The 27,351-nt window shown below is 42.1% G+C and overlaps 1 protein-coding gene across 6 annotated transcripts in view; it reads left to right on the forward strand.

The window, feature by feature from the left end:
- The window catches only part of AUTS2 (activator of transcription and developmental regulator AUTS2), a 2,674,869-nt gene that overhangs the window by 1,243,493 nt on the left and 1,404,025 nt on the right, over positions 1-27,351 (forward strand). For 4 of the 6 annotated variants that reach the window (XM_085649809.1, XM_085649808.1, XM_085649807.1 and 1 more), the window contains one exon: positions 626-661. The exons of the other annotated variants lie outside the window; for them this stretch is intronic. In XM_085649809.1, coding sequence (XP_085505935.1) covers positions 626-661 — 36 coding nt within the window. The remainder of the gene's footprint in view (positions 1-625; positions 662-27,351) is intronic. 6 annotated transcript variants of the gene reach the window in all.

Below are 27,351 nucleotides of genomic sequence, written 5' to 3' on the forward strand. Positions count from 1 at the left end.
TAATACATGTAGCTGCCACCGGTGTCACGTGATCTCCACATTTCAGCCCGCTAATTATGTTTACAAAATGTCTCTCTGCAGAGCGCGGCGCGCACCCTCCAAGGGGTGATGCACCTGCAAGCAGGTCATAACACTGGAAAAGGCCCCCCAACCCACTGGGCTATTTTCTTCAGTCCTTTCCCTTTGAAGCTGGCCTGCTTTTTTACCCCAACTCCTCCTGCCGCTTTGTGGCCACACAGCTGAACAGCTCAGGAACCAGGGCATCGAATGTCAGCCCGTCAGGGAGGCAGGTTGGCGCGCGCCTGCTCTCTCTCAGTGCGGGGCGAAGCACCGTCATTACCCAGCTGCCTGTCAAATAAATTGGCAATTACGTCTTGGGTTGAGACTCCGAAATGCAGCAAATACTACGCTACCCATTCTAAGCCGTTGAGAGATGTAAAGGGGGGTAAATTAAGCAAGGCCGTGTTTGTTTCGGTAGCAGTTGACAGGGGCCAACGCGCGGGATACTGTGATGTGGTGATGAAAAGCTTGCAAAGAGTTTTTAATGAGCTGTACGGCGTGGACCGTGATAAAAACCCGTGACTGATTCCCAGTTTGTCTTTCTTGTTCGTGTGTTTCATTGCAGAGCTCGGCTCATTCAAGCTTGGGAACCGGCTACTACGTAAGTGTGTCTCAACTTTTTTTTTAGCGCCTGCCACGCACCTCCTCCGGGCGCAGCGCTGCTAATGAAATTGAACGCATACATTTTCTCACAGCATGTACTAATAATCTCTACTCTGCCCCAAATGGGAGAAAGAAAATGTCTTCCTGGTAGTATGGCTCGCGCCGCGTTGAAGGTCATATGCATTATGCATTGAACATCAGCTATTCACACCAACTTGACAATAACCTTAGGTATTGATTTAGGTCAGATCACCTCAGCCCAGCACACTCCCAGAGATGCTAATTATTTCCATAAACCATAGTGGAATTTTAATCAATCAGAAATCCTTTTTTTTCCTCGTCTCTGCCTACATTATAATTCGAATAAATACTTTATTCTTAATTCCTGCATTGTCAGTGGACTGCAGCGACATGGTCTCAAGTAAAAAATCAAAAGCTCGGTTCACATGTAAAATCCGTGCTATTTATGTTTGACAAGGAGTGGCAATTCGGGCCTCGTTGATCAAGTGAATCCATTCATTTCAAGCACTAGTGTTTCTATTCACTATTGGCAATGGCACCCGAAAAAGTGACTCTCCGACCTGTATACATTACCCCAGAATGCAAAAAAATGGCATAACAAGGGGTCACCACAGCAGTTCTGTTATCTGAAGGCGTGAAAAGTGTTCTAGCATGTTCACCTTTTCCAAGGGAATGTTGCCAGTGACATATATATTATGTTCTTTTAGAGGCAAGTCAAACATAACAGAAGAGCACATGATAAACCCCTGAGAAGGCCCACTTACCTCATATGTTCCTATCCATCCCAAAGTCTTTCTCCTATTTTGTCTCCCTTTGGTCAGGCTGAACGTGATATTCATGCTCGCTGTGCCATAGGACTTGAAGCTGTAATATCTGACAAGGACCAGCAGGCCCAAAACCAGCCTGTGGTTGCTTTTCTTCTTGTTCAGAGAGCGCATGGCATGACAATTTGAGCTGCATTGTACCTATTGGAGCAGGACCAAATCTGATCTGTATATGGTTGGCCACTGTTTGTAGTGGCACCTAGAGCAAAAAAATGATGGACTGGAATGTGACCTGGAGTGATCAACAGTGAAACAGATCACTTCATGTATTCCACTCATCACTTTTTTTTGTTAATTGATTTTCTGCATACCCCTTAGAAGAAGGGACTCAATTCCATATAGGATGCAAGATATATATAAAACTGCAAAGGTTCTTACTGTGAAGCACATGTATGAAACACGGCTAAATAACTTCATAAGCCAGAGTTACTACGGCAAGATTAAGAATCAATCTCTGGCACTGGGACACATTTGGGGTAGAGTTTAAAAAAAAATTCTAGGCACAATTTGTGATCTTATGTTTAGACTGTCACTGAAGTTAAGCATTATAAACAGTCTACATTTCATGATTGTATCTTGTGTATTATGCAATAGGCGTTGCGGTTTTCTGTGCATGCTCGGTAGTGTTTTCGTTTAAATCTACTTAACGGTAAATGCATGATACATTTGTGCGGTTGGAAAAGGCTCCTTTAATGTTTCTTCTGAAATTAATTTTACATGTACAAAGTTGGATGGAAGTTGAATTTGTTCCTTTTTATTTTGGAATAGTTTTTCTTTGAATTTTCTTGCTTATTTTAAACAGCCCACATCTTTATTAACTTACATGAGGCAAATGCACACCAGATGGCCTCTGCGGTACCAGCCAATCAAAGACATGCCTACAATATTATCCATTTTGCATGTGTTTCTGATGAACATAATTACTGTACTATCAAAAGTTTGATAGACTTTAAATGTGCAGCTACATTTTTGGTAAGTATTAAACACAAGATCTTGATCTTACCCAGAATTCACTTGGCTTCAGGTCAAAACCTCAAATATTTACTGTATAAAGGAAAAAGCGCTCACAACAATGGCCGCCTTTGGTTGTCTTCATGTTTTTTTTGGCTACTCCTAGAATCAGTAGCAACTGGAGTGTTCCAGTCTGCTTTTAAGACAGTCCCATGTTGCGTGAGTCACATTTTTGAGAAAAGCTGCTGATACAGTGGGACGGAGTTCCGTGACAGGTAATCCAAAAAGGCCATGTTTAATTGTATTCATACCAGAAGTAACTCAATGTGGCATGATGTAAAGAAAAGAAGGTAGGCGTTCAAGTAATTTCCCTACTTAGCAAAATTTTGCATTTTGCGCATTGGACGCATCCTACTTTTATATTAGTAAGGTCACTGAGGTCAGATAACAGCTTGGGCAAAGAAGCCAGATTGTTAACCTGGCTAGTAACAAGCAAAGATAGTAATAATGGAAAGCACATGAATTTCCATTAAATGATGACCTTCAACGCCTTTGCACTGTTAGGCATCTTGAAGTCAAGTTGATATGTAGAAGTCAAAGAGATGAGAAATCAGAAGAACTTAAGAAATATTGCGTTGATATATATTTTGGGTGGTTGCAACTCAGGGTCACTCCCGTATAATCAGTTTCCAGTAGATGAGATGTGAGAAGTAGAACAGGAAGGGAGGTATTAAGACAACAGTGATTGAAGAGTAAGAAATGCGGTAGCATATTTTTGTGCATATTGTCTCTCTGGGTCAAAATACAAGACTAAATAAAGTAACTTTTTATTAATATTTTTCCTCGCAGCACTGGAAAGCTTGTTATTATCTAACTATGGTTCCTCCTCCTTCAATACGATGAATGAACATTAGGTACATAACATTTTAAGGATATCACTGAACTCTTATTCAATTGAGGTATGTATGCAGAGTGAAGATCCTGGAATTCGTAGCCCAACAAACCTGTCTTTGCCAATTATACAGAATTAAAGACAAAAACAAAATATCCTAAATTGAATCGATTATTTGTCTTTACACACTCATAAGACCAGTCCTGATGAAGAACCTGCTGACCATGGTTGAAATGTTATGCTAAGGACCTATATAAGGCTCCTAAAATAAGATGTAAGGAAAGTTATTTTTCATATTGTTGGACAAAAAGTCCATGCAGTCACAGCATTAAAATAAATCTGAGGTCTTTGATGGTTGGGGTTCTATTTTATGGTTTCTTACAATTAGACCCCCTCCCTTATGTTCCAAAGAGTAAAGGTGCCTACCTCTTACTCTTGAAACTGTTAGATTGCTGGAAAGCATACCATGCACAGAGGAACGCATCTACATTTTGTGAATGAATTTTTAATTCACACACTGGTGTGGCACATTGTTTAGTCAGCTAGTCTCCAAATAATCTCTCAAGTATTTTGGTCCATATGTAAAGAATTCCGGATTTGCGATTTCCAAATAATGAATCCGTAGAAATCTCTATTTGGGAATCGCACAATGGTTTGTATTTAACTGCTGGTTCCACAAATAGCGATTCCTACGGATTCACATCCACAAGTAGGAAATGGCAGAGTAGCAAACCGCAAGTTCTCTTGGTCCTGTAATTGATGTTGTAGGTCAGCAATTAAATCAAGTAGTACTCAGTCTCTACCTCTCAATAATCTCCTCCTCTGTCTGTTCAAACAGGGTGACCCTCACCCGAAATGTTCTCTTGTCTCCTCCTCCTCCTCTGCCTCACAGTCAATATCCTCATCCTCCTCACCATGATATACAACGCTGCCATTGTGAAAGAGCCTGATGTATTTTGGGTGCCTTTCAATAGTTTGCACCCAGTTACCACGTGATCCGAATCAATGGTAATTGCATTTCCTAAATGGCCATTTTGCCACTAGTCACAATTAGGAAAATCCTTTGTGCATGCGTTTAGCAAATTATTTGAAAATCCCTACTTGCGATTTCCTATTTACCTACTTCCAAAATGCAATTTTTACAAGATAGAAATCGCATTTTGCACGAACGCAAATGCCTAGAGTACATACCAAAATGGCATTTTGCATTTTCTAATAGTCCAAAATAGCAATTTTCACTGTTAAAAAATGCAAAATGCCTTTGTACATATGGCCCTTAATCTCTCCAAACTAAGCTGAACGTTAGATATTTAGATTAAAAAAGGTGGATGTGGGGCTTTTTCTCCTGTTACAAGATGACTAATACAACCATGTAATTAACCTATAACTCACAAGCACATTTGCTCTTTCTTGACATGGATGTTGCTACTTTGATTTACTTTACTGGATTACAACTGTGTATTTACGTTAAGGAGCCTTGGAAAAGCTCTTTGCCTACTTTGTCCCCTCGTAGTGGAAGTTGGCTGGAACAGTGGAAGATTCTTTATCCCGCCACAATTAACAGGAGCTTTTCAAATTCTTGCAAACAATTTTGATCTAATGTTTACATTCTCTAGCACATTTGAAGCATGGATTACACCTGAGCAGCTCTAAAATTGGGGACTGTGAAATTAATGAACACTGTTTCAGTAGTTCCATTGAGATGACTGAGGTGATTTTATTAGGTATGCCATTTCACTTTTTTCTGTTGATGAGAGTCAGGAGGAGTTGGTTAAACAGGTGTGTCCAACATTGGTTGAAAAGTGCTGGTTCTACATTTTTAGGGTTTCCATATTAAGATGCATTCCATAAAATTAGTCTCACATTTTTCCTTGCTCAGCATTAACACAGGTTTTGAAATGATTGCATCTTCAACATATTTAAATTCATAAAGGTAAAACATACATTGTGCACAGTTAAATCACTCCAAGTAATGAATTTTGAAAATCTGAATGAGGACAGTGGCATGATTCATGTGGTAGAACCTCTCCTTCACATAGTGGCGTAACGCAAATTGATGGACCCACCTCCCCCCTTTGCAGAATATGAAGAGGGGTCCCTAAGTCCATATCTCACATATATGCATCTGCTGTAGGCTGAATGGGTGGGGGGGCTGAAGGATTGGAAGGTCACCTGCAACTTACTGGCAGCAGGGGCCTGCAGAATCCTCCTGCCTTCACATAGATGAGTCCTGATATGCTATAGGACTGCCTCATGGGAAGTCACAATTCAGACAGCGGAGGAATGTCTACTGTATAATCTGTATGTCTCCACAAAACTACATGTGCTGGTGTACTGAATTACATTCCGAACTAAACTATGAGTAGGAATGTAGGAGTCATATGTACTAAACTTTTCAATAGTCACAAATGCTCCAGTTCGGAATGTGTGACAGTTAAATGCTTTTTCATATTTACTAATCCAATTTTTGGAGTTTTTCTGACTCCTAAAATGGAATGGATACACATATGGGGGCAGATTTACAAGCCCCCTGTGCCACTTGTGCGTCACTTTTAACATGGGAAAAGTGACACAAAAGTGGCGCAAGGGACCATGTGTTAGGCGTACCTTCCAAATACCAAATAAATATCTAATGTATCAATGTTTTGCAACCAAAATTCAATTGCATAACACCCTTTTTTACAACACATCAAAGGAGGGGATAACCCATTTGCAAAAATGAAGGGGCCCGCTGCGCCGAGAGAAAACGCACCTGCAAACTTGTGAGCAGGAGACTGCTCTTTACTAGTGCATATCTGCACTGCTGTGAATTGGGGCCCATTGATTTCGAACAGCAGTCATGCACACAGTAACGCCTCAGGATTCAGTGCTAGAGAGCCTTAGAGAGCTGCCTCAGACTGGGACTGAGGCTAATTTAATGTCCAGTTTTTAAGGCCCCTCAAGTGCGCATGCGCATTTCATCCACGCTCCATTGTCTATGAACTGGGTGCTGTTTTCGCAGCAACACACTGTTAGGAGGCGGTGAAATACTCAATTACTTAGTATTCATAAGCAGATCTATTAAAGCGATGCCGCGGAGAGTGCAATTGTGAATGCTTCGATTTGCTTGCGTGGAAGCATTTTAGCGAGAATTGCGCTTAGCCATTCACCTATGGATATATACAATAGCTTTTGTGAGCTGGGTCCACTGTGCTGTGTTAAATGTAACTATTTTCCAAATAAGCTGCTGTGAGATTTGCTTCCTCTTAATGGCAGGTTTCCATAATGGAGCGCTCTGCTGCCTGCCTGGAACACATTACAGGTCCTGCTCTGGGGTATAATGGAATCCTTTGGGTAGGAAAGTTACTGCTTGAATTCACACCAAAGGAATCATTAAAACTGGTTAAAATGCAACTGGGACTTGTTATAGAGGAAATGTGCTATTTTAACTCTCGCCATATCTGCCTGTAGTCAGCTATAATTGTTTACAGGAGCTATTGGTCATAAAGAGAGCTGGCTGGAGCTACAGAGATGCACACAACTTTCCTTTGAGCTGTGCTTACACAAAGCCAGACTTGCCTTTTATTGCTGCACACGCTCTGTGTCACCTAACACTGCTTGAAATGCGTTGCATTATTACAAACATGCCCACTTCCAAATAAATACCTGACAACTGCACAGGTAAAAAAATATCCCATTCACTGCCAGTAAAAAAAAAAAAGCACAAATGTTAAATGGCTGTATGCAGCCAACACTGCTTGACACCGTAAATGATTGTTAGCAAATCCTAATTTACTTTGCAAATTAATGAGCACTCTCCAGTTTGTTCCCGCTAATTAGCACCACAGGTTACAGCTGTGCCATAACGACATTATGTAGGATGCTGGAATATTGCCCTCGACAGAAAGCTCCCTGCACCTGAAGCCGGAGGTTATAAGAGATGCGGGAGACGTGGAAACCGGTAATGAAGGTGTGTGCCTGAAGACAAGCCCATCGGACATTATCTGCTAGCCGGCACTGCCTTTGGAAGCACCAGACTCCAATCTACTGGCAACCCGCGCTGCTTAAAACTTTAAAAAGAGCAGTACATGTGTATGAAATCATATGAATGAAGCGCACGCATATGCACAGGCCTTCTCATGCATATTCACGGATTAGCTTATTAATAACAAGATCAAAAGCAAAACTGCTGTAAATCAATAGAGTGCACAATTGTGTTTACATTCATTAGGGAAAATAATTCCAGTGTATTCAGGGTGCAGATTGGTTCGGTTTCTCAAAAACAGAAAAAATCCGTTCCAGGAGTGATCACTTTCGCTCAATTCATAGCATATTTTAAGCTTTTGTCCATTAATGCAGTGAAGAAATATTGTTTTTCAATGTCGATAGAAGTTCAAAGGAGCAGACAGAGAGAATTATAGATGGATAGCTGATAATAATGAGGTTGAATTGGGTTCCAATTAAAGCCACTTAGACTAGGAGAACGAAGTTAGTGTTGTCTATGAATTTACTTGGAACACCAGTAAGGAAATTTCAACCTTACTAACAGATACCCAGGTACAATTCTCTGTTGTACATGCCCCCTAGTATCCCCTTCACCTGCTTAGCTGATCCCATGGATAAGCTGTGGAGGGGTAGAGCAAAAACAAGGGAGCCATGAACAAGATGCTCCCTAAGTCAGTGAACTAATGCATCCACTGCAGCGGCCTGTGTTCGACCTCATGGTCACAGGTTGAAATCCCGGCAGGTCCACTCAGCCTTTCATCCATCTGAGGTCGATAAAATGAGTACCATTGAGTTGGGTAAAAACTAAACATCTGTTATTCAGCACCAAGATGCCCCGTCAGGGGTGAACGTGCGCTGTACAAATACACATGTTATGTTAAGTCCACCTTCTTCTAGTTGTACTAATAGTATATGTCAATCACCCCACTATAAACCACCCTCTGGTCATCTTCTCTCCATCCCGACCCAGATATGAAAAAGAAAAACATGTTGTTCTCCAGTTAGTGGATCCTTGCCTTCTCCATGCCGTAATACGTACAAAAATAAGAAACCTCTTACAACCCAGTCCCACCCTCCCACTAACCCACTTCACTATTGTAAAAGACTACCAATGCTTTACATCAAGACAACAAAAGACTCTGGTAAATAAACAGATAGACAAATGCATATTGTTGGGCTAGAAAAGTCCTCTGCATGGTAAAGACGTGCCCTCTGCCCTGAGTACCCAACTATGCTCTTGTCAGGATCCCCAATGCTTATGTTTTTTGTCACAGGCTAACACAGATCATGCGTGTGCATTATGACATAGGCCTGTCTTCTGGATTGCTGCCTTGTTGGACCGGGAGGGGCACCCAAAGCGCTACCCTCACAGTGGAGGAAGGCTATCCCATACATGGCAACATTTTGAAACAAGAAAGAGGAAGATTTTGGAGAAAAAAAACGGGGGACTTCGTTTCCCCCATTGACGTACACTGAGTCGAAGGCAATTTCAGGAGGGTGACAGCTAAAATGAAGACATTTTTGGTTTAAAAAATCGTGAGCCTCCCTCCTGAATCAGTTCTGATGGCATGTATGGTACCACATTCAGCAGGAATTAAGAAGCACAAGCGCAGTGGTTGCAGCATACTGTGTATTGATCAGTAGTAGTGAACAGGACCTTTTTACCCTGTGTCACTGGAGTGAGGCCTACAGGTTCTCTCACCTTTTTAAAAGTTCAGCTGCTGTGTGCTTAACTCAACCATGACCTACATCAGGTAGGTTTGGAGTGCTGCATAGCTTAGGAGTAATGACTTTGCGTGGTTGTATATGTACCTGGGAAGGGTGCAGTATAGGGATAGAGAAGTCCTGTGTAGTATACGTGCGATTGGTGCATGTGCTGAGTGTATGTATGCCTGTGAGCCATACATGACATGAACGATGTAGTGCTGTGCCGTGAGTGCGGAATGTATGTGTACTTGTCTGAAGTACAATACTTGAAGGGTGAAGTGTTGTGCAGCGCACACATGGTGAGTGTGTGTGTTGTCAATGTGTGTGTTTGTAAACAACACACCCTGAGTAAAGAGAGACAAAGCTTCAGCGCTGAAATGAGTGTGTGAACTGAATGCATGTGTACATGTAATGGTACAATCATGGAGGTACTAGAACTAGACAGTAAGTGTGCTGTGAATGTACACTAAGTAAGTGTGCCTGCAATAGTACATTATCTAGAGGACCCTGGTTTCCATTTTGGGAAGCCAAGGCCTGCCTGGTGAAGACACGAGGAGGAGAGGAATCCCCTCAGACAGACTTGCTGATTGCTGCATTCCTGTGAGACAGGATGGATACACACTGGAGGTAAGGGAGAGACCTTCTATGCACGTCAAGAGGTTGCTCTTTGATTCAGTGAGAGATCACAAGGAAGGGGCCTGGACACATCTCAGGATGGGAGATGGGGCTGATAAGAAAATTATAAAGATTAGGGCTGGGAGCCTAGGGTTAACCTTTTGATGCACATATCACTGTGGCTGATGACCAGGTGTGAACTCTGGTAATGTCTATGAATTGTATTGTGGGTCAATCAGCTTTAGAGTTGTGCCTCATGTCATTGACATCTTTCATGATGAAAGAAGGAAGAGAGAAGCGTCCACTTCAAAAGAACCAGACCCCAACATAAAAATGCAAAGACTGAAACTAAAGCATATTTGGTGTCTGGAAAAAGACTGTAAGAAGGGGAGGTTAATTCCGCCAACATTTGTCATTTGCCAAGTAGCCAGATGGGCAGTGTGAGAAGGCGGAGGTTTGCAAGACTTCTGCCTATGACAAGACTGGGGGCCAAGGCCTGCTACTGACCCTGCTGGGTGAGGGAACATCACCCAGGTAAACCAAGACCACCTGCCCCGAAATATGGAGCACCAGCACCTCCCTGCTTGCCACAACCAGTGTTCCCTGTGAGGAAGAGGAGAGCGTTGGAGGGAACAAGGTCCAGTGGTGAGCCCTACCGTGAGGACTCCCTGTGCTAGGTGGGAGGTTTAGGCTGTGCACCAATTGGACTGTAGCCTGTGTGCAGGATCGTTTTTGGCAACCCCAGTATGCCAGTAGAGATCTGCCAAAGAATGTTCCAAGTATCGAGCGCTGTGCATAGAACACCGAGCCCACACAGCCTCCTTGCGGTGACTCCTTATGCCAGAGGCAGCCAGCAGGGAATGAGTTGTGTGACCAGCGTGCCAAGACTCATGAATGTCAGGAAATGTGCCAGGAGGGACCGCAGTGGTGTGTTGTGATTGCAGCTGAGGAGTCTACATTCCATTCAGAAGGTACCATAAATGTAAATGTAAATGTAGTGCATTTATATAGCGCTCCGCACTCCCCCGAAAGGGTCTCTCAGGCGCTGTGCACATACCGCTGTGGAACATACTGTGGGGTGCCCACTCCTGGGCACCCCAAGGTGAAGCCAGGCATCCTAGCGCTTTTGGGGCCGTTGTGAAGATTAAGCAAGCTATTGCCCAGAGTTGCAGAGTGGGACCCATGATTAGAATAGTCACCGAGGCGAAAATTATCGGGTCCGGGGAAATTGAGCCCAAGACCCGCCGAGGCGGGAATTGAACCCTGGTCCGGGCCAGACCTCTGCATCAGGGTCTGCCGCTCTAACCATTGAGCCACACTTCTCCACCACTGCAACCCTGTGCTCCAGGAGGGGTTGCTGGGACCAAATCACCACATATATCAGGTTGTTTCCCAGTACGGGAGTGAGGATGTGACCAGCGAGTCTAGCCGCACTGAGAGATGTGCCCTGACTGACTCCTGAGGACCAGTTGGGGCTGAAGGGTTGAATTCCTCCCACTTGGGAGAACTTGACCTACTGAGTCGCTATGAGCTGGAAACTGCTCCGATCGCTGGGGGGCACCAGCCCTGCCACTCAGAAGAGTACCGCAAGAAGCCCTACTTCTCGGAGCAGGACCTGATCTTGCGAGTGCCCACCCTGAGGGCACCTGCTGTAATGCTGAATGTTTCTGTGGAGCATGTAAGACTTTAACTGGGGCCTGTGGGCCCTGGGGTATTAACTGCTTAAGGTGCTGCTGCACCATAGACACCTTTGACTTTTGTCATAGTAAGTATCATTTTCATTATGTAGGTAAGATTTTCTTTTCCAAATCTAGTCTTGAGATTTGCTATGATTCATATATTACTACGGACCCTTTTTACATTCATTATACATAATTCCATTGAACTTATATTTCACTTTAGGAAGAAGAACATGCACAATCAACAGGAATACATATTCAGTCAAAAATTAAAATAATTTTAAACACTCTTCCAAATAGCTGTGATCGAGTGAATATGTTATGCTGAGGTCTGACGAAGTAAGTAGGCTGCAGAATAAGTATTTTAATCCAAAATTAGATAGGATGTGTAAATGAAGTAATACATCAAATTTCATATTTCAATTAACAAATAGATTAATTCAAAAAGAGAACAGACAAACTCTACTGAGTATGTAAGATGAGAGTGGGTGTGTTTGGATATAAATTTGTGACTCACCATGGGTAGAAACGAAATTTTAATATGAATGTTTTTTAATTGAATCTATTAGAGTTTGTCTGTTCTCCTTTTGAATTAATATATTTGTTAATTGAAATATGAAATTTGATGCATATAATGTTAATCATGAATAATTCTAAATGGGTGTTTATGTGATTTGTTTAGATGAAAGTGTTGGGAGATACCGTATTGTATTTATAAGCCTGAAGAAGGTGGTGGATTAGAATATACCACCGAAACGCGTCGCTTTGTGTTTAAAAAGCATCCAAGTTGCATTGGGTTCCACCAGGAAAAACAGAATTTTATTAAGTGTTGGACCAGTATATAAAAAAAAATTCTTGTTCTTTGCACTTGGGGTGCTTGTCAGATTCATGTGTTTCCGATGAAATCAATCTTTGTCATATTCGCCCAGATTTTTTGTAACAATATGTTTTTAACCTTTTATGAATATTCGATATGAAATGATGATGTAGTGTTTATATTTTGAATCTTACAAGGATACTTTTGAATAAAAATATCTATTTTTTTTGTTTTGGTTTCTATCCTCACTGTTGTATGGGTATGATAGTGGTGTGTTTTTGTATGCATTAAGAAACCCAAAGGGAATTTGGTTCTGACATAGTGTCTAAGCACAACAATATCACCCTGAAGAAGTCTATGGTTAGAAGAAACACGTTGCCTGCTCTTGTCTGTATTTTCTGAAGAGGAACTGTATAAAAATAAAAACACAAGCAAAAGGGCTGACTCATCTTGGCTTCTTTGTTCTCTGCATAAAACTTTGTTTCCATGTTTGAACTATCATTGCCTCTCATTTTGTGTTGAAATTTGTCTAATGTATGTCAATTGGTAGCAGGTTATTTGAGGTGGGCAATTCTGTTTGCAAGACCGTGGTTACTCCAGATGGTGCAGCCATAGGTCCCCTAGCTGTAATTGCTTGTACACACTCTTATATTGTGAGGTTGTTTTTTATTCAATCATTTAAACAGTAAATCTCATTTAATGAATGAAGGCACACAGTGTATACTCTTTAATTCTACAGTGAATGTACTTTAATAATGATGTTAAGTGTAACATCTTGTGTTAATGTCATTAGGTCACACAGGAAATGTGCTAAGTGTTATGTATTTGTGACATGTAAAGATGGAGTCAAAATGATGTTGATCCAATAGTATTGTGCTGTGCTCTCTTGTTTATTTTGGTGATTCAACAAATGGTGCTACATTTCCAAACAAATGCAGCAAATGCCCTTAAATTGCAGTAACAAGCAGCCATTTACTATTTTCTAGGGTTGCCAAATAGCATCGCTCGAGCTTTTCAACTATTTAAGACTCAAGTCAGTCCAAACTCTGTTAAAGAGGTGTTTTCATTTACTATGTTCACTTTATGAGGCACAGCCTATTTGCTTTGATTTGTGTTGTGGCTGTGGCCATTCAACTGGATGTATCCTGATCCTATTCTGTGAGCTGCCCATGGCAGAAGGGGTCTACTCATTTCTTTTTACCCTTTAGGCCTCATTTTAAAAACATTTGTATTTCACATTAGAGCATGTGCTGATAGCAGAAGCCAGAAACACAAAGAGGCAGTTGCTGCTCTGTGATACATATATTTTTGTACATAACAGACTGCAGTGTGTAGAGATATGTGTGCCTATATAGGATGTGTGTAGAACGCAATGCAATGCATTTATTTTTATTTTTTTTGAGTCATTTCCATTCCCAAGTCATCCTTCTAAAATCTGCATTGCATCGTTGTAATTTTGTTTGACAGCTGTGTAAAACAGAGATTAAGTTCAAGAACGCTCTGACTGCGCTGGTGTACATGGGATGGAGTGACACTAATTCACTTACAGTTCTGTTATTCTGCTGTGGGACTAGAGACATAAATAAACATTAACGTCTCATTTCCGTGCCGTGTATTTGAAGTCAATGTCTAACCCAACGTTTCTGTCCCAAGGCCTCATTTGTATAATTCTTCTCAGAAATTCATAGCATACTAAGTGTGATCTGGTGGCAATTTGTACTCTATATAACAAATATCTTAAACCTTTCCAGCCAGTCAGGTGTAGGCACATGAATTTGGAGAAGTTATCTAAAAAAAGAAATTGACCCCTGGGTTGCACACGCACGCACACATACAATTATATATATATATATGCACAACAATCTGCCCTAAAGCATTGAGAGGGCACTCGACGGGTCACCAGCCATCAGGCACTGTTTCTCTGGCTGCCTCTGTGTTCCGTTGTGCATTATTCTGCCAACGCGTTTCGAGGTTATCAACCTCTTCTTCCTGGGCTGCTAATTTGAATCATGTGCAATGAATGGTCACATTTAAAATCACTAATTCATGCTCTGATTGGCCCTTCGTGGGCTATCTATAGTACATCATTGTCCCTTTGCAAGTTGGGATATGTAGTCCCCAAATGTGATTCTGTATTACCTTGGTAGGCTCAATGCACATATTACGTGTTTAAGCTTAATTTCCCTTGTAGGATTATGGACTCCTCAAGGCAGCTTAATTAGTTTTGGCTTCCCATGCTACAGGTTTGAATCAGTTTCACTCTCAGCCCCTGTAGTGTTGAAAGATGGTGCTCCTCTCCTACGACGCGGGCCGCTGCAAATTCATATGTACAACAATCTGCCCTAAAGCATTGAGAGGGCACTCGACGGGTCACCAACTATCAGGCACTGTTTCTCCGGCTGCCTCTGTGTTCCGTTGTGCATTATTCTGCCAACGCGTTTCGAGGTTATCAACCTCTTCTTCCTGGGCTGCTAAATTGAATCATGCGCAATGAATGGTCACATTTAAAATCACTAATTCATGCTCTTATTGGCCCTTCGTGGGCTATGTATAATACATCATTGTCCCTTTGCATGTTGGGATATTTAGTCCCCAAATGTGATTCTGTATTACCTTGGTATGCTCAATGCGCATATTACGTGTTTAAGCTTAATTTCCTTTGTAGGATTACGGACTCCTCAAGGCAGTTTACATTAGTTTTAGCTTCCCATGCTACGGGTTTGAATCAGTTTCACTCCCAGCCTCCTTAGTCTTGAAAGATGGTTTTTCTCTCCTATGACGTGGGCCGCCGCGAATTCATATGTACAACAATCTGCCCTAAAGCATTGAGAGGGCACTCAACGGGTCACCAACCATCAGGCACTGTTTTTCTGGCTGCCTCTGTGTTCCGTTGTGCATTATTAAGCTTAGACACGTAATATGCGCATTGAGCCTACCAAGGTAATACAGAATCACATTTGGGGACTACATATCCCAACATGCAAAGGGACAATGATGTACTATACATAGCCCACGAAGGGCCAATCGGAGCATGAATTAGTGGTTTTAAATGTGACCATTCATTGCGCATGATTCAAATTATGGAATGGAATTACACCAAATGTGGCAGAAAGTTAGATGTTGGTGTAGGAAGCATGCTTTTTGGGATTTGGTGTAAATCCGTTCAGTAGTTTCAGAGATATTAAAGTTTTAAAAATATAGAAATCTGGGGACGCGAGTCCTTGCAGAGGACTCGCGGGTCCTACTAAAATTTGATTGGCTGCCAACAGTTGAACCAGTAAGTGTTGGCAGCCATCTTGGGACTCGGTATGAAACCGAGTCCCACAAAAAAAGGAGAACATTATAAAAAGGGGGCAGGGTAGGATGCCCTGACCGAAGATATGGTGAGGTAAAAAGTATTTTTTTATTTAATTTTGCTGCAAATTTGAGGGTGGACCTGCAGATCCGCTGCAACATTTAAAAAAAAGACGTGTGCATGACTAGTAGGGGGATGAAGTTCCCTTGGCTATTGAGGGTCCTTGGGTTCCAACTACACCTCCTGTTACCTCCAGTAAGTCCCATACAGAGTAATTGCTAAAAGTTCTTTGGGAGGCAACGCCCCCTTTCCCCACCCCTCTGCAAATGCACGTCCTGGTGCTCTACTGATTGGGGGATGAAGTCCACTTTACTCCTGAGGGACCTTGGGACTAAGAAGCCTTCCTACACAGTGGGATTCTTGTGAGCTGGTCGGAGGCCACGCCTTCTTTCTCCACCACTCTGCACATGTGACTACGATTTAAAAAACATAGAAATTCACTGAAAAATACAAAGGTTACAGGGACATTATAGTTATGAATTATCACTTAAAAAAACCTTAGAAATTTACTGAAAAAAACAAAGGTGATAGGCTCAGATTTTACTCCTAAAAAGCATTAGAATTCAGCAGTTATAGTAAGCTGAGCTGACTATAACTCGTGACACCGCAATGCACTTCTTATGACCTCACATATTAGATAACTTATGACATGGTCGGTGTCATCACTGATGACATCTCAAATGACATAATTGATAACCTCACTGATGACATCACCCACAGAGTCACTGATGCACCCACTCACACCCAATAGAACCTTTCATAAACCCACTCCCACACAACTATTGACAAACCCATCCACAGACCCATACAGTACTTGCACACCCACTTACTGATTCATAGATCTACACACACATCCACTCACCCAGCCATACATCCACTCATACACCCACTCAGTCACTAATACAGCCGCTGACATATCCACTCATACACCCATACAGCCATTAACACACTGAGTCAGTCACCCATATAGTCAATCATACAGCCACTTACCCATGCATATATACACACACACACTCACCCATACAGATACTAACACATACTCACTCACCTATACAGTCACTGACACAAGCACACTCTCACCCATACAGCCACTCTCACATTCACTCACTCACCCATAGTCACTCATATATCCCATCATTCACTTATACTGCCTTTCACATACCCAGTTACTCTCCCACATACCACTGACACATACATTTACTCACCCACACAGACATAAACACATTCACTCATACAACCCCTCACTCACTAACCCATACAGCCACTGACTCACCCACTCACTCATCCATACAGGTAGTCAAACACTATCTCACCCACCCACACAGACACCCAGACAACCATACAAGTACTTAGACAACCAACCACTCACCAATACAGCCACTCATGTACCCACGTATGCACCCATGCAGCCACTTAGATAGCACCTGACAGACTGATACAGAAATTCACATAACCAATCACTCACCCATACATTCACTGAGACACCTATTCATTCACTTATATAGTCAGTCATGCACCCACTGATTCATCTATACAGGCACGTGCACACACACTGATTCACCAATACACCTTGGTATATGTATCTAACACTCATCAACGTTTTAAAAACAGTCACTGGATGATGTAATCTGTGAGATCATCAGTGATGTCATCAGTTATGTCACTGACCATGTCATGAGTAATGTAATATGTGAGGTCATAAGCAGTGCATTGCAGGGGTGCAAGTTATAGTTAGCTCAGCTAATTGTAACTGATGAATTTCACTGGTTTTGTATGAGTAAAATCTGAGCCTAACTGTAACATCCCTGTAACCTTTGTTACTGCGCTGTGTTGAGAGGCTGATTAGGTGAGTGAGTTGGTGTGTGACTGTAGGTAAATAGGTGGGGTTGTGAGTATCTCTATGGGTGAGTGTGTGGTTATGTGGCCAGCTGTATAGGTGACAAACTGGTTGTATGAGTGGCTGTATGGGTGAGTGAATGGTTGTGCAAGTGGTTGTACTAGTGAGTGAATGGGTGTGTGCCCATGGCTCTATGGAGGAGTGAGTGGGTATGTGAGTACTGGTATTGGTCGGTGAATGGGTATGTCAGTTATTGTATGGGTATGTGAGTAGGTGTACAAGAGGTTGTTTGGGGCTGTGAGTAGGTGTGTGAGTGGTTCTTTGTATGAAGTCATCAGTGATGTCATTTCAGATGTCATCAGTGATGTCACTGACCATGTCATGAGTGATGTGATATGTGAGGTCATAAGCAGTGCATTGCAGAGGTGTAAGTTATAGTTAGCTCAGGTAACTATATCTGCTGAATTTAAATGGTTTTGTACAAGTCAAATCTGACCCTAACTATAACGTCCCTGTAAGCTTTGGATTTTACAGTGAATTTTGAAGGTTTTTTAAATGCTAATACCGAACTATAACTTACCTGTAACCTTTGGATATTTCAGAGAATTTCTACGTTTTTTTAACCAGTAATCGCGTTTGCAGAGTGGTAAAGAAAGGGGCCTCGAACTTGCTCTTAGGAATCCTGCTGTGTATGACTTACAGAAGGTACCACCAGGGCTTCTTGGCCCCCAAGGTCCCTCAGGTGTAAAGTGGACTTCATCCCTCAATCAGTAGTGCTACACGAGCCACATTTGCAGAGTAGTAGAGAAAGGGGACATTTCTTGTAAACACTTCTTACCGTTCCCTCTGTGTGGGACTAACTGGAGGTAACAAGAGGGGTAGATGGCCCCCAAGGACGTACTTGGGAGCCAACTACCCCTCCTGTACCTCCAGTAAGTCCCACATAGCAGGATTGCAGAAACATTGTAGGAGGCTATGTCCTATTCCTCCACCACTCTGCAAACACACCTTGTGGCGCACTACTAGTAGGTGGATGAAGTCCCCTTGGCTATTGAGAGATCAACTAACCCTCCTGTTGACTCCAACAGGTCCCACACAGTGGATTTGCTGAGAGATTTTCAGTGGCCACGCCCTCTCCATCCCCCAATGTGCAAACGTGCCTCCTGGTGCACTACTATTTAGCGATGAAGTCCCCTTGGCTCCTGAGGGTCCTTGGGGGTCAACTAGCCCTCCTGTTACCTCCTATAAGGCCCACACAGTGGTTTTGCTGAGAGGTGGTCAGAGACCATGCGCCCTTTCTCCCAAACTTTGCAAACGTACCTCCGGACGCACTGCTGCTTGTGGGAAGAAGTCCACTTTAGTCCTGAGGCTGTCACGAGGAAAGGGAGTGTTATCTCCCCACCAGCAGTGCACCTGGAGGTGCATTGGTAGATTGATGGAGAAAGGGGCGCGACCTCTAACCACCTCTCAGCCCCCATCATTACTTCATTTGTGCCCCGGGGGGTGGCGATCCCTTGGTCTGTGTGAGGGGCCATAGGGCCTCCATGCATTTAAAAAAATATAAATTAGTGGTTGTGTCTCAAAGAGGTGGCGGTCCCAACCTTTACTCTATCAGCCTACCCATTTGGAGAATTAGAAGCAATTTTAACCTAAAATGGCTTTACTCTATTATGCTTCTGACACCTTCACCCTTAAAGAAGTATATCAAGGTAGTGTCATCCCAAGTGTTAAGCTCGGACTCTCACTCAAAACAGCTAATCCTTTCCTTAATCTCTACACGTCCACCTTTTCAGGAACCCTGCTCATTTTTTGGTCAAACAACACTACTTAACGCTAATATATTTCCAAACTGAATTTATGTAGTAATTATTTACCAAATATTTCCAGCATCCAGATTTCAGTGAACGTTGCGCTACACAATTAGTTGCACTTAGCACTTTGTCCCGTCCACTAAATCTGGGAAAGCAGGCTGAAAAATGACTATTCTCGAAAGTGTGTTTGGCGAATCTATTTTATGGCATTATACAGGAACTGTTTGGTGCTACACCTCAGAGTAACCTCACAATGAGTAGACCTGATGCAAAAACTCTCCACTAATCTAATACATCAAGAAACATTTAACGTGGCAAAAAATATAGTGAAATTCAATTAGAACCATTCTACGTCCATCATCTTCTGAAAAATGTGTCCAATGTGCATGATAAACAGTGCTTGCAGGACGTGCTCAACACCAAGGCATTCCTGGTTGTCGCCCTCTAAGGTTCCACCATCAGAGGGGCACCATATTGTCTCTAAAAGCATTAAATCTAGTTCCATTAATAGTTTCCTTATTATACGTAGTCTCAATCAGCAAAACGTTTTGCAGCAGCCCTAAGGGTTATTTTCAGGTTCACAGTGAAAATGGGCTAATTCTACTCGGCTTCAAATTCCTTGTTAAGTGGAGTTCCGCAGGGCTCCTCATTGAGCCCAACACTTTTTAATATCTATGGTGCCCCACTGGCTATGGTTGTGAGATTCTTTGGGCTGGAGGTGTTGTCTTATGCTGACGACGCTCAAATAATGGTGTCCATCACCCACAGTATTAGGAAATCCGCCACAAATTTTAAAAATTGTATGCAAGCAGTTTCCTCCTGGATTTTTGAAAACTATCTTAAATTCAATGGGGAAAAGACCGAGGTCTTGATATTTGGTAACCAACATGACATCTGGTCCAACGATTGGTGGCCTGATATGCTTGGCACCTGTCCCTGCCCTGTATCCCATGGGAAAAATCTAGGGGTCATAGTGGACAATTCTCTCTCTTTGAGCTTGCAGATTAGTAGAGCAGTGTCCACTTGTTTTGGGATAATCAGGATCCTTAGAAAAATCTTCCAGTTCCTTTCATTTGCATCACGAAAACAGGCTGTTAATGCCTTAGTAATGTCCAGACTCGACTATTGTAATGCCCTCTATCTGGGCATTAACAAAGGCCTGGTGCGACGTCTGCAGCTGGTGCAGAATGCTACAGCCAGGCTGGTGATGGATCTTCCGAAATGCCACGCAGTTTTGGCCTCCTTCATCACGCTGCACTGGCTTCCTCTGGACCGTGGAATTCCCTTTAAGACCCTACGCCTGACCCATAATGCCTATTGTGGCCTAGACCCTGAGGCCATTAAAGCACTATTTCAGTGTTATGCTCCTACTAGGCAGCTTTGGTCAGCAAGTAAGAATCTACTAAGAGTTTCGAGGTTTAAAAAGGCTAGATGGGGTGGAAGGGCTTTCTCCACTGCCGCTGCTAAGCTGTGGAACTCCCTCCCTGACGATCTCTCTGGTCAGGTGTCACACTCTCTCTTCCGTAACGCCCTGAAGACTTGGCTTTTTACACAGACATCAGCCTGAGCATGTTATTTTATGTCTGTACAACAGTCCCTCTGCAGCGCCTTGGCGCCCTTGGGATAAGTTAGCGCTTTATAAATTTAATATTCATTCATTCATTAATCTGTCTGAAATTCGAATAGCTCTTATTTAGGGACATGTTGAGGTAAGCTAAAAGGCTGCCTGGAGAAACACATCAGCTGATAGTCAAGAAAATCAGTGCTTGAGGGGTGCATGTCTTCACTCGCAAGCAAAATCCCTGCCCAGTTGCATAGAGTTTTCCCTTTTTCACCGTTGGTAAGCCTTTGTGTGAGAAATATGTGCGTATAAATCACATTAACTTGAACAGAATTTGTTCCTAAATCCCCTGTAGAATTACCTACAGAGATAAAAAGTATCTAAATTGGCTGTCTGCGGATTCCCAATCAAAGTATTTTGAAGGGATGTCTTTAATTCTTTTTGCTCAAAAATAAATACCTGTCTTCCTTAAAATTATGTAGTATCAAGAGCTAAATTGGCCATGACCTCCTTATCATTACAAAGCAAGAACTCCTTCAAAAACGTTGTCCTAACATTATTCCATTTATTTGAATTTAGGGTCCAATCTGTGCCTTCAGTAATGCAGTCACTGGCCCCAGTATATTGAGTCATAAAACTCTGAAATGATAATGGCACCTTCTGTTTTGTTTCCACATGTATTAGGAAGTTTCCCATATGTGGCGCTTTGCCAGAGGTGAATACATATTTTAAGGCATGTCTTGTTTGTGCTGTTGTTCCAGCATTTTATGCAATAGAAACACAATAGTTGCAGATATACTTCTAGGCATATGTGAGTATTCCTGTTTTGTTGATGGTGCTCAGGGAAAAGTATACGCTGATTTTTAGTGGTAATGCTGTGCCACCTATTGCAAGTATGTCTAAAACAAGGCTCAATCAGAAATACATGTGGTTGCACTTGATCAGTGCAAGATGATTTAAACAGTATCATTATTTAGTAGACTACAGTTTGCTGCTGCCTTCTTTATTCCAACACTGCATCTAGGTGCTGTTAGAAAATCTACAGGACAAACCCCTTTTATTTCTGTAGTTCTCACTTTGCATGATATCGAGCAAGCATTGGTTACGCCTTTAGAAGTTGAATGTTGATTTATTGGCTTTGCCAATGCTTGTTTGCACTCACATTATTCTGACATGCCTAACAGTGATGATAAAAGGCAAAATGGCCCTTGTTGCCTCACTCACAGTTCATGTGTATGCATGCTTTATGGCATATGTTTGCTCAAGCGTTGCAACACATTTGCTGCCGTTCGCACACAGCAGCCATCTTGGAATGGTAAAGATGGTCAATAAGTGTGCACAAACATGTACATACGCCTCTCCACATGCACGTGTAAGCATTTTGACACAATGCACCACAGGCCATTTGGGGCTTTTACTCTTCCAATATGGTGGACAGCCATATTAGAACAGTAAAAGAAAAAATGCAAAGGAGCGCATAAAAGAAAAGTGAGCACTCGGTACCTCCCAAAACTGAGAAAAGAACCAAATCAGGCAGCAGAATGGGGATGGGTAGGGAAGGACCCATGAGATGGAGGAAGAGGGATGGAAATAAGAGTGTAGACAGAGCGCAGGGGTCCTTCTTCATTAAAAGCAATTAAACATTATGCAACAAATGAACTGCAATGTGTGGGAGTGGGAGCTACTTCTTTAAGTAGCTCACATCCACGAATTCAGTGGGCTGATACCAGTGAGGATGAACAGCCACTAAAGCCACCTGAATCACAATAGTCCATGCCTAAAAAGAATTGTCAGAAAGTCCCTTTTTATATGTCTGAATGTGTACATGTGAATGCTATGTGTTGCGTATTGAGTGGTGTGCTGATGGAATTGGAGGGCACGAAGACTTGCTGTAAACAGGCACTACCTAAAAAGACCTAACCTGGGAAAAACCTGGCGAGCTAGTATTTTGAAATAGCCAAAAGTCCAGCAAAGGACTAAAATCATGGGTGTACAAAATTAGCAATGCTGTTTTTTTAATTCTGTTAATTTTGAAGATTTTTGGAAAAGTCTGACACATTTTAAACATAGACAACACTTACATAAAAATATTGAGTGAAATTACAGAAAAAAAATGGTTCCAATAGAGCAAAAGAACACATAACTACATTTTCGTAAGATGATTATAGTCTTTTATCATAGGTATGCTTTATTTAAAATGCATTCATGCATTAAAACTGAAGTGATGACGAAGCCATGTATATTATATCCTTTACATCTTGACCTTTTGGCTGTTTTAGGCAAGGAACAAACAGCGTTAGCATTTAGAGTTTACTATAGAGATTGATTTTTCCCAGAAAATGACATGGCGACATAGGCAAAAGGTGATTTAGATAGACCGCTGGGTCACAAATTGCCAGGATCTGATTTGGAAACCTTGCTTTTGTCCAGAAAGACAGTTGGGTGTCTCCTTTGCAGAAGTAGAGGGAATATTTTCATCAAAGACTTGAATTGAAAAACAGTGGGAGGTAAATATCCAAGATGTTGCCAAGAAAGACAGCTACATGTGCACAATTACCATTAAAAGGGGACAGCAGTGGTCCTATAAAGCCGTTCAATCTCGTGTCCTACATTTCATATGACGGCAAATTTGAGCTCTGCTATAAGAGAGTAGGAAATAGGACAAACAATGAGCTCTTTCGTATGCAAATAATTGCACTTAAGTTATAATGGGAGGGGGTTATTATTTTATGGAACTCATAAAATCCACACAATCGTGCATAGCTCCTGTCGTTGCATTCAGCTTTGACACCATCCACGTTCCTTTCCCAATGGTATATTCCTTACTTATATCTCACAGTTGCTTTCAAGTTTGAAGTGCAAATAATTTTCACCCATAGGTAGTACTATTCCCTACCCTGCTCTTCACCAGTAAATAAAAATGCTCATTGACAATGTGTGGGGGGGGCATTTGTTGTTCTCTTTATTTTATTGCCAATTTAACTTGCATTTTATTTGGAGGAATTACTTAATCACATACCACTTTGTAAGTACACTTCACCCTTTCATACTTTTCCCCAGTCCTTGGTTTGCTTAATGTATTAGTATTTATTTAGTGTAAAACTATATAATTTTCTTTGACACTTCGATCGCAATGTGTAATAATGATTTTCTTTACCTTTTATTTTACTTCACAAGACTAATGGACCTTCGCTTGTTCAAATTGAGGTATAAGAAATATTGTAAAGTGGGATTTTAAATGAAAATACAAGTGCAATCAACATGTATGACAACAAAAGATAAAAAATGGTTTTGAGAGAAAATCCGTTTAAATGGTCAACAGGGAGGAAAATTTTAGAACTCAAATCCTGAGTCAGAAAAAAAGAGAAATCAATTTAACGAAGCACCACATAAATTCCCCAATCCCTAAACAGGAGGACATTGAAAGTCATTAGTTACAAAATAACGAATAAGCAGTTTATTTTCGTGGTAGTCCCTTTTCTGTTTTTATCTTTACCTGTCAGCATAGGAAGCTCAGATGACTTCAGGAATACATGTAAAAAGGAGTGACAGGTACAGAGTTCCATGGTTAGATGGAAGGGGCAAAAACATGTTCATGGAAAGATTCTTAATTCGGTATAAAGAAAAAGAGGTCGGGTAACTACATTTACATGAGTGACAGAAAAATAAATGCAAATTGATGTGGGTAGTTGGACATTAGGAGCACGTGAAGGGGGTCCCTTAACAAAAAGAAGAAAAGTTGAGAGAGGAACGATGAGGACGGAGGGAGAAAGAAGATGGAGAGTTTAGATTAGAAGGGAAAAATGGACAAGGGAAGAGTTTTCAAGGAAGAATATGGCAGGAAGTGAAGGATGGGGTTGAAAGAGAAAGAAAAGAAGTATCTTTATGACAATTTCAGAAAAATAATCAACTTCAGTTCTCTAATTTGGTTTTCAAAACCTGGTGCATGTCCTTTATCTTAGGAATTTCAAAGAAACATGTTATGTGAAACTTTCAAATTTGGTTTTAGACAAGTTTTCAATTCTATGAGATTGGCCTCTTCTCCACATTAGAGGAGACAATCCTTCTAGATCTTGGACCAGAAGGATTTTCTTTTTATTAAAAAAAAACAGGACATGGTGTAAGAAATCCCTTCATGCCCCGGGATTATTTTTGCGGGGGATCTGTGTGTTAATCGGTATGCGCAGTGTGCTGACATTACACTGAATTGAAAGTGAGAGCAATTGACTGTATTAGAAGTTGGCTGCTTTTACATTGGCCAGTGCTTTGCAACTGGACCTCTACCTAGTGGAATGCTGCTTGCGTATGGCTGCAGGAGGGTGCTCCCTAAGCAGGGATCCACCCTCTAGACACCAGAAAGGGGGGAAGTGGCCACTCTGGCAAGTCCCCAACAAAAACAGAATTTAACTTCTCTGCCTCCCCCACCTCGACCGGGTAGGGGGATTTGGTGGCTTGCTCTGAATCTGTGGCACCAAGGGGTTAGCATGTCTACTAGCACCATAAAAATTGGATGGAGTTGACCCGCCCTGGCATCGGACGGTGCACCCATCCCATAACAGCCCAAACCATCTTTCTGCTCTCATAGGAGGCTTTTTAGGGGGATTCCCCCAATGTGCCTTCCTCATAGCAGCAGCTCTTTTCTTTTTTTATAAAGAAAGAAATGGATTTGGGTCGACCCACCCAGACATCAGGCTGCAGCTCCGTCAGTGACGCCCCAACAGTCTTACTGCCCCTTCTTCCTGGGTGGCCTAGAGAATTCCCATCCCTCTGGCTAGTGATAGGAAATGTGGATTCCTTTGGGCGTAGTTTTACCATATGATCCCACAGAGAGGTTAACACCCCTCATAATCTCCCAGGTGACAGACAGTGTTCTATTGCCTGATGGTGGGGGCTGCAGCGTAGTGGTAGGATGGGCAAATCCTTCACCCTATTCATAATTTTTCTCCCATTGGTCTGATCTCCCCTGGCATTGGCTTTTGCCTACTTAGGGGGATCAGAGCCCACCAGACCAGCTGGGGAAAAAGTGAGAAAAGGAGTGGGGTGAGGTGCTGAAGCATTTCGGCATAAGTCCTCACGCCTCAGCACCAGCCAGTATTTGCATTCCCAGGGGGAAGTAAAAAGGGGTTTAACCCCCCCCCCACCCTCTCTGCCAGCCAATATATCAAAACTATGCCCAAAGAAATCCCAATTTCTTTCATTTTGTCATGATGAATGACTGCAATATTTAGGCTCTAGGTCCCCCAGCAACCAGAGAACAATACTAACCATGGGAAGTTTTGAAACCTACAGACCCAAGGGAGTCCAGTGTGATGTGACTTGCTTGGATGTGTAAAGCGTGCATCCTTACCTAAGCCCCCTATTGCCTCAGCAGCTGCTGTTTCCTTTGCTGCATGGCTCACAGCAGCATTCCTTTGATTTCCTCAAGGGCTACAACTGCCCTGCAAACATAGCCACATGACCTGTGGCAGCTCTTGAAGTCTTGTTGACCTCCTCCCCACTCAGCCTGTCTCCCTGGTGGTGATAAGAATGCGTATGACATTTTCCACCGCCGCCATCTTGAATTGGGCATTCTAGGCTCGCTATCTCTTATTACCTTGCATGCAAGCTTCTAATATATGCTGTAGGCAAGGTATTTATATATTCCTAACTAAATACAATTGTTCCTCTTGCTATGATTGTATACCTCTGCCAACATACGTTTATTTATGTTTTTCTTCTCTTGTTTCCTTACCAATCTAAGACGGCTACCATGTTTTCTCTTGAGGTCACTTCCTTCCTGCCCACTATAAAAGCTGGCTCAGTCCAGAGGCCATTTGCTTCACAAAGTCCAGTGTTCATCATCCTCCTGAGCCAGCAACTTCTTGACAAGTTGTAACACCATTGTATCATTCATATGGATCAAGGACAAGAAGCATCACAGGTATCAGACCTGCCGGCAGCAGTATATAACATCATGTTGTAAGTACAAACTCTCACCACTGAGTTTGCATCGTTAACTGTCCTACAGCAGGGATCCCTGGATCAATGATAAACCCAGGAAATTGAAAGCGTATCTAGACACCTGCCAAGTTCATTTTATCTTCAGACCACACATGTATTCATCAGACCCAGCTTAGGGTGGTTTTATAGTGAGTACTACCTCTGGAAACACCTTAGCAAGGGCTATGCCACCAGTTTCTGACTCCAGTTCTCTACTTGATAATTTCCTTGCCTTTTTGTCAGCAATCTGACAAGTGTTTGATCACCAGGATCATAAACTCACTGCTCAAGAAGAAATGCTATAGCTGTCATAAGGATCTACAGATTTGTAAACTTAGATTGCTAGATTTAAAACACTGGCAAGGGAAATTGATTGCACTGATTCAACCGTATTTACTCTCTTTTGGAAAGGCTTAGGGGAAAACTAAAAGGAAAAGCTTGCTTTAGTGTCTAAACCTCCTTTTCCCAAGGCCTTGTTCAATTGGTGCTCCAAACAAACAGCTGCATTTAGGAAAGACTGCAAGAAAAAAGAAACAATCTACAAAAAATGATTACTAGACCTCCTTTTAGACAGCCTCCAAAAAATCATAAAACAGTGTAGGAACCCATGAACGTAGCTGTGACAAAATGTCTGCTAACTGAGAAAGAAAACACA

The sequence above is a fragment of the Triturus cristatus genome, chromosome 3_2 (assembly GCF_964204655.1).
Source record: "Triturus cristatus chromosome 3_2, aTriCri1.1, whole genome shotgun sequence".
Lineage (NCBI taxonomy): Eukaryota > Metazoa > Chordata > Amphibia > Caudata > Salamandridae > Triturus > Triturus cristatus.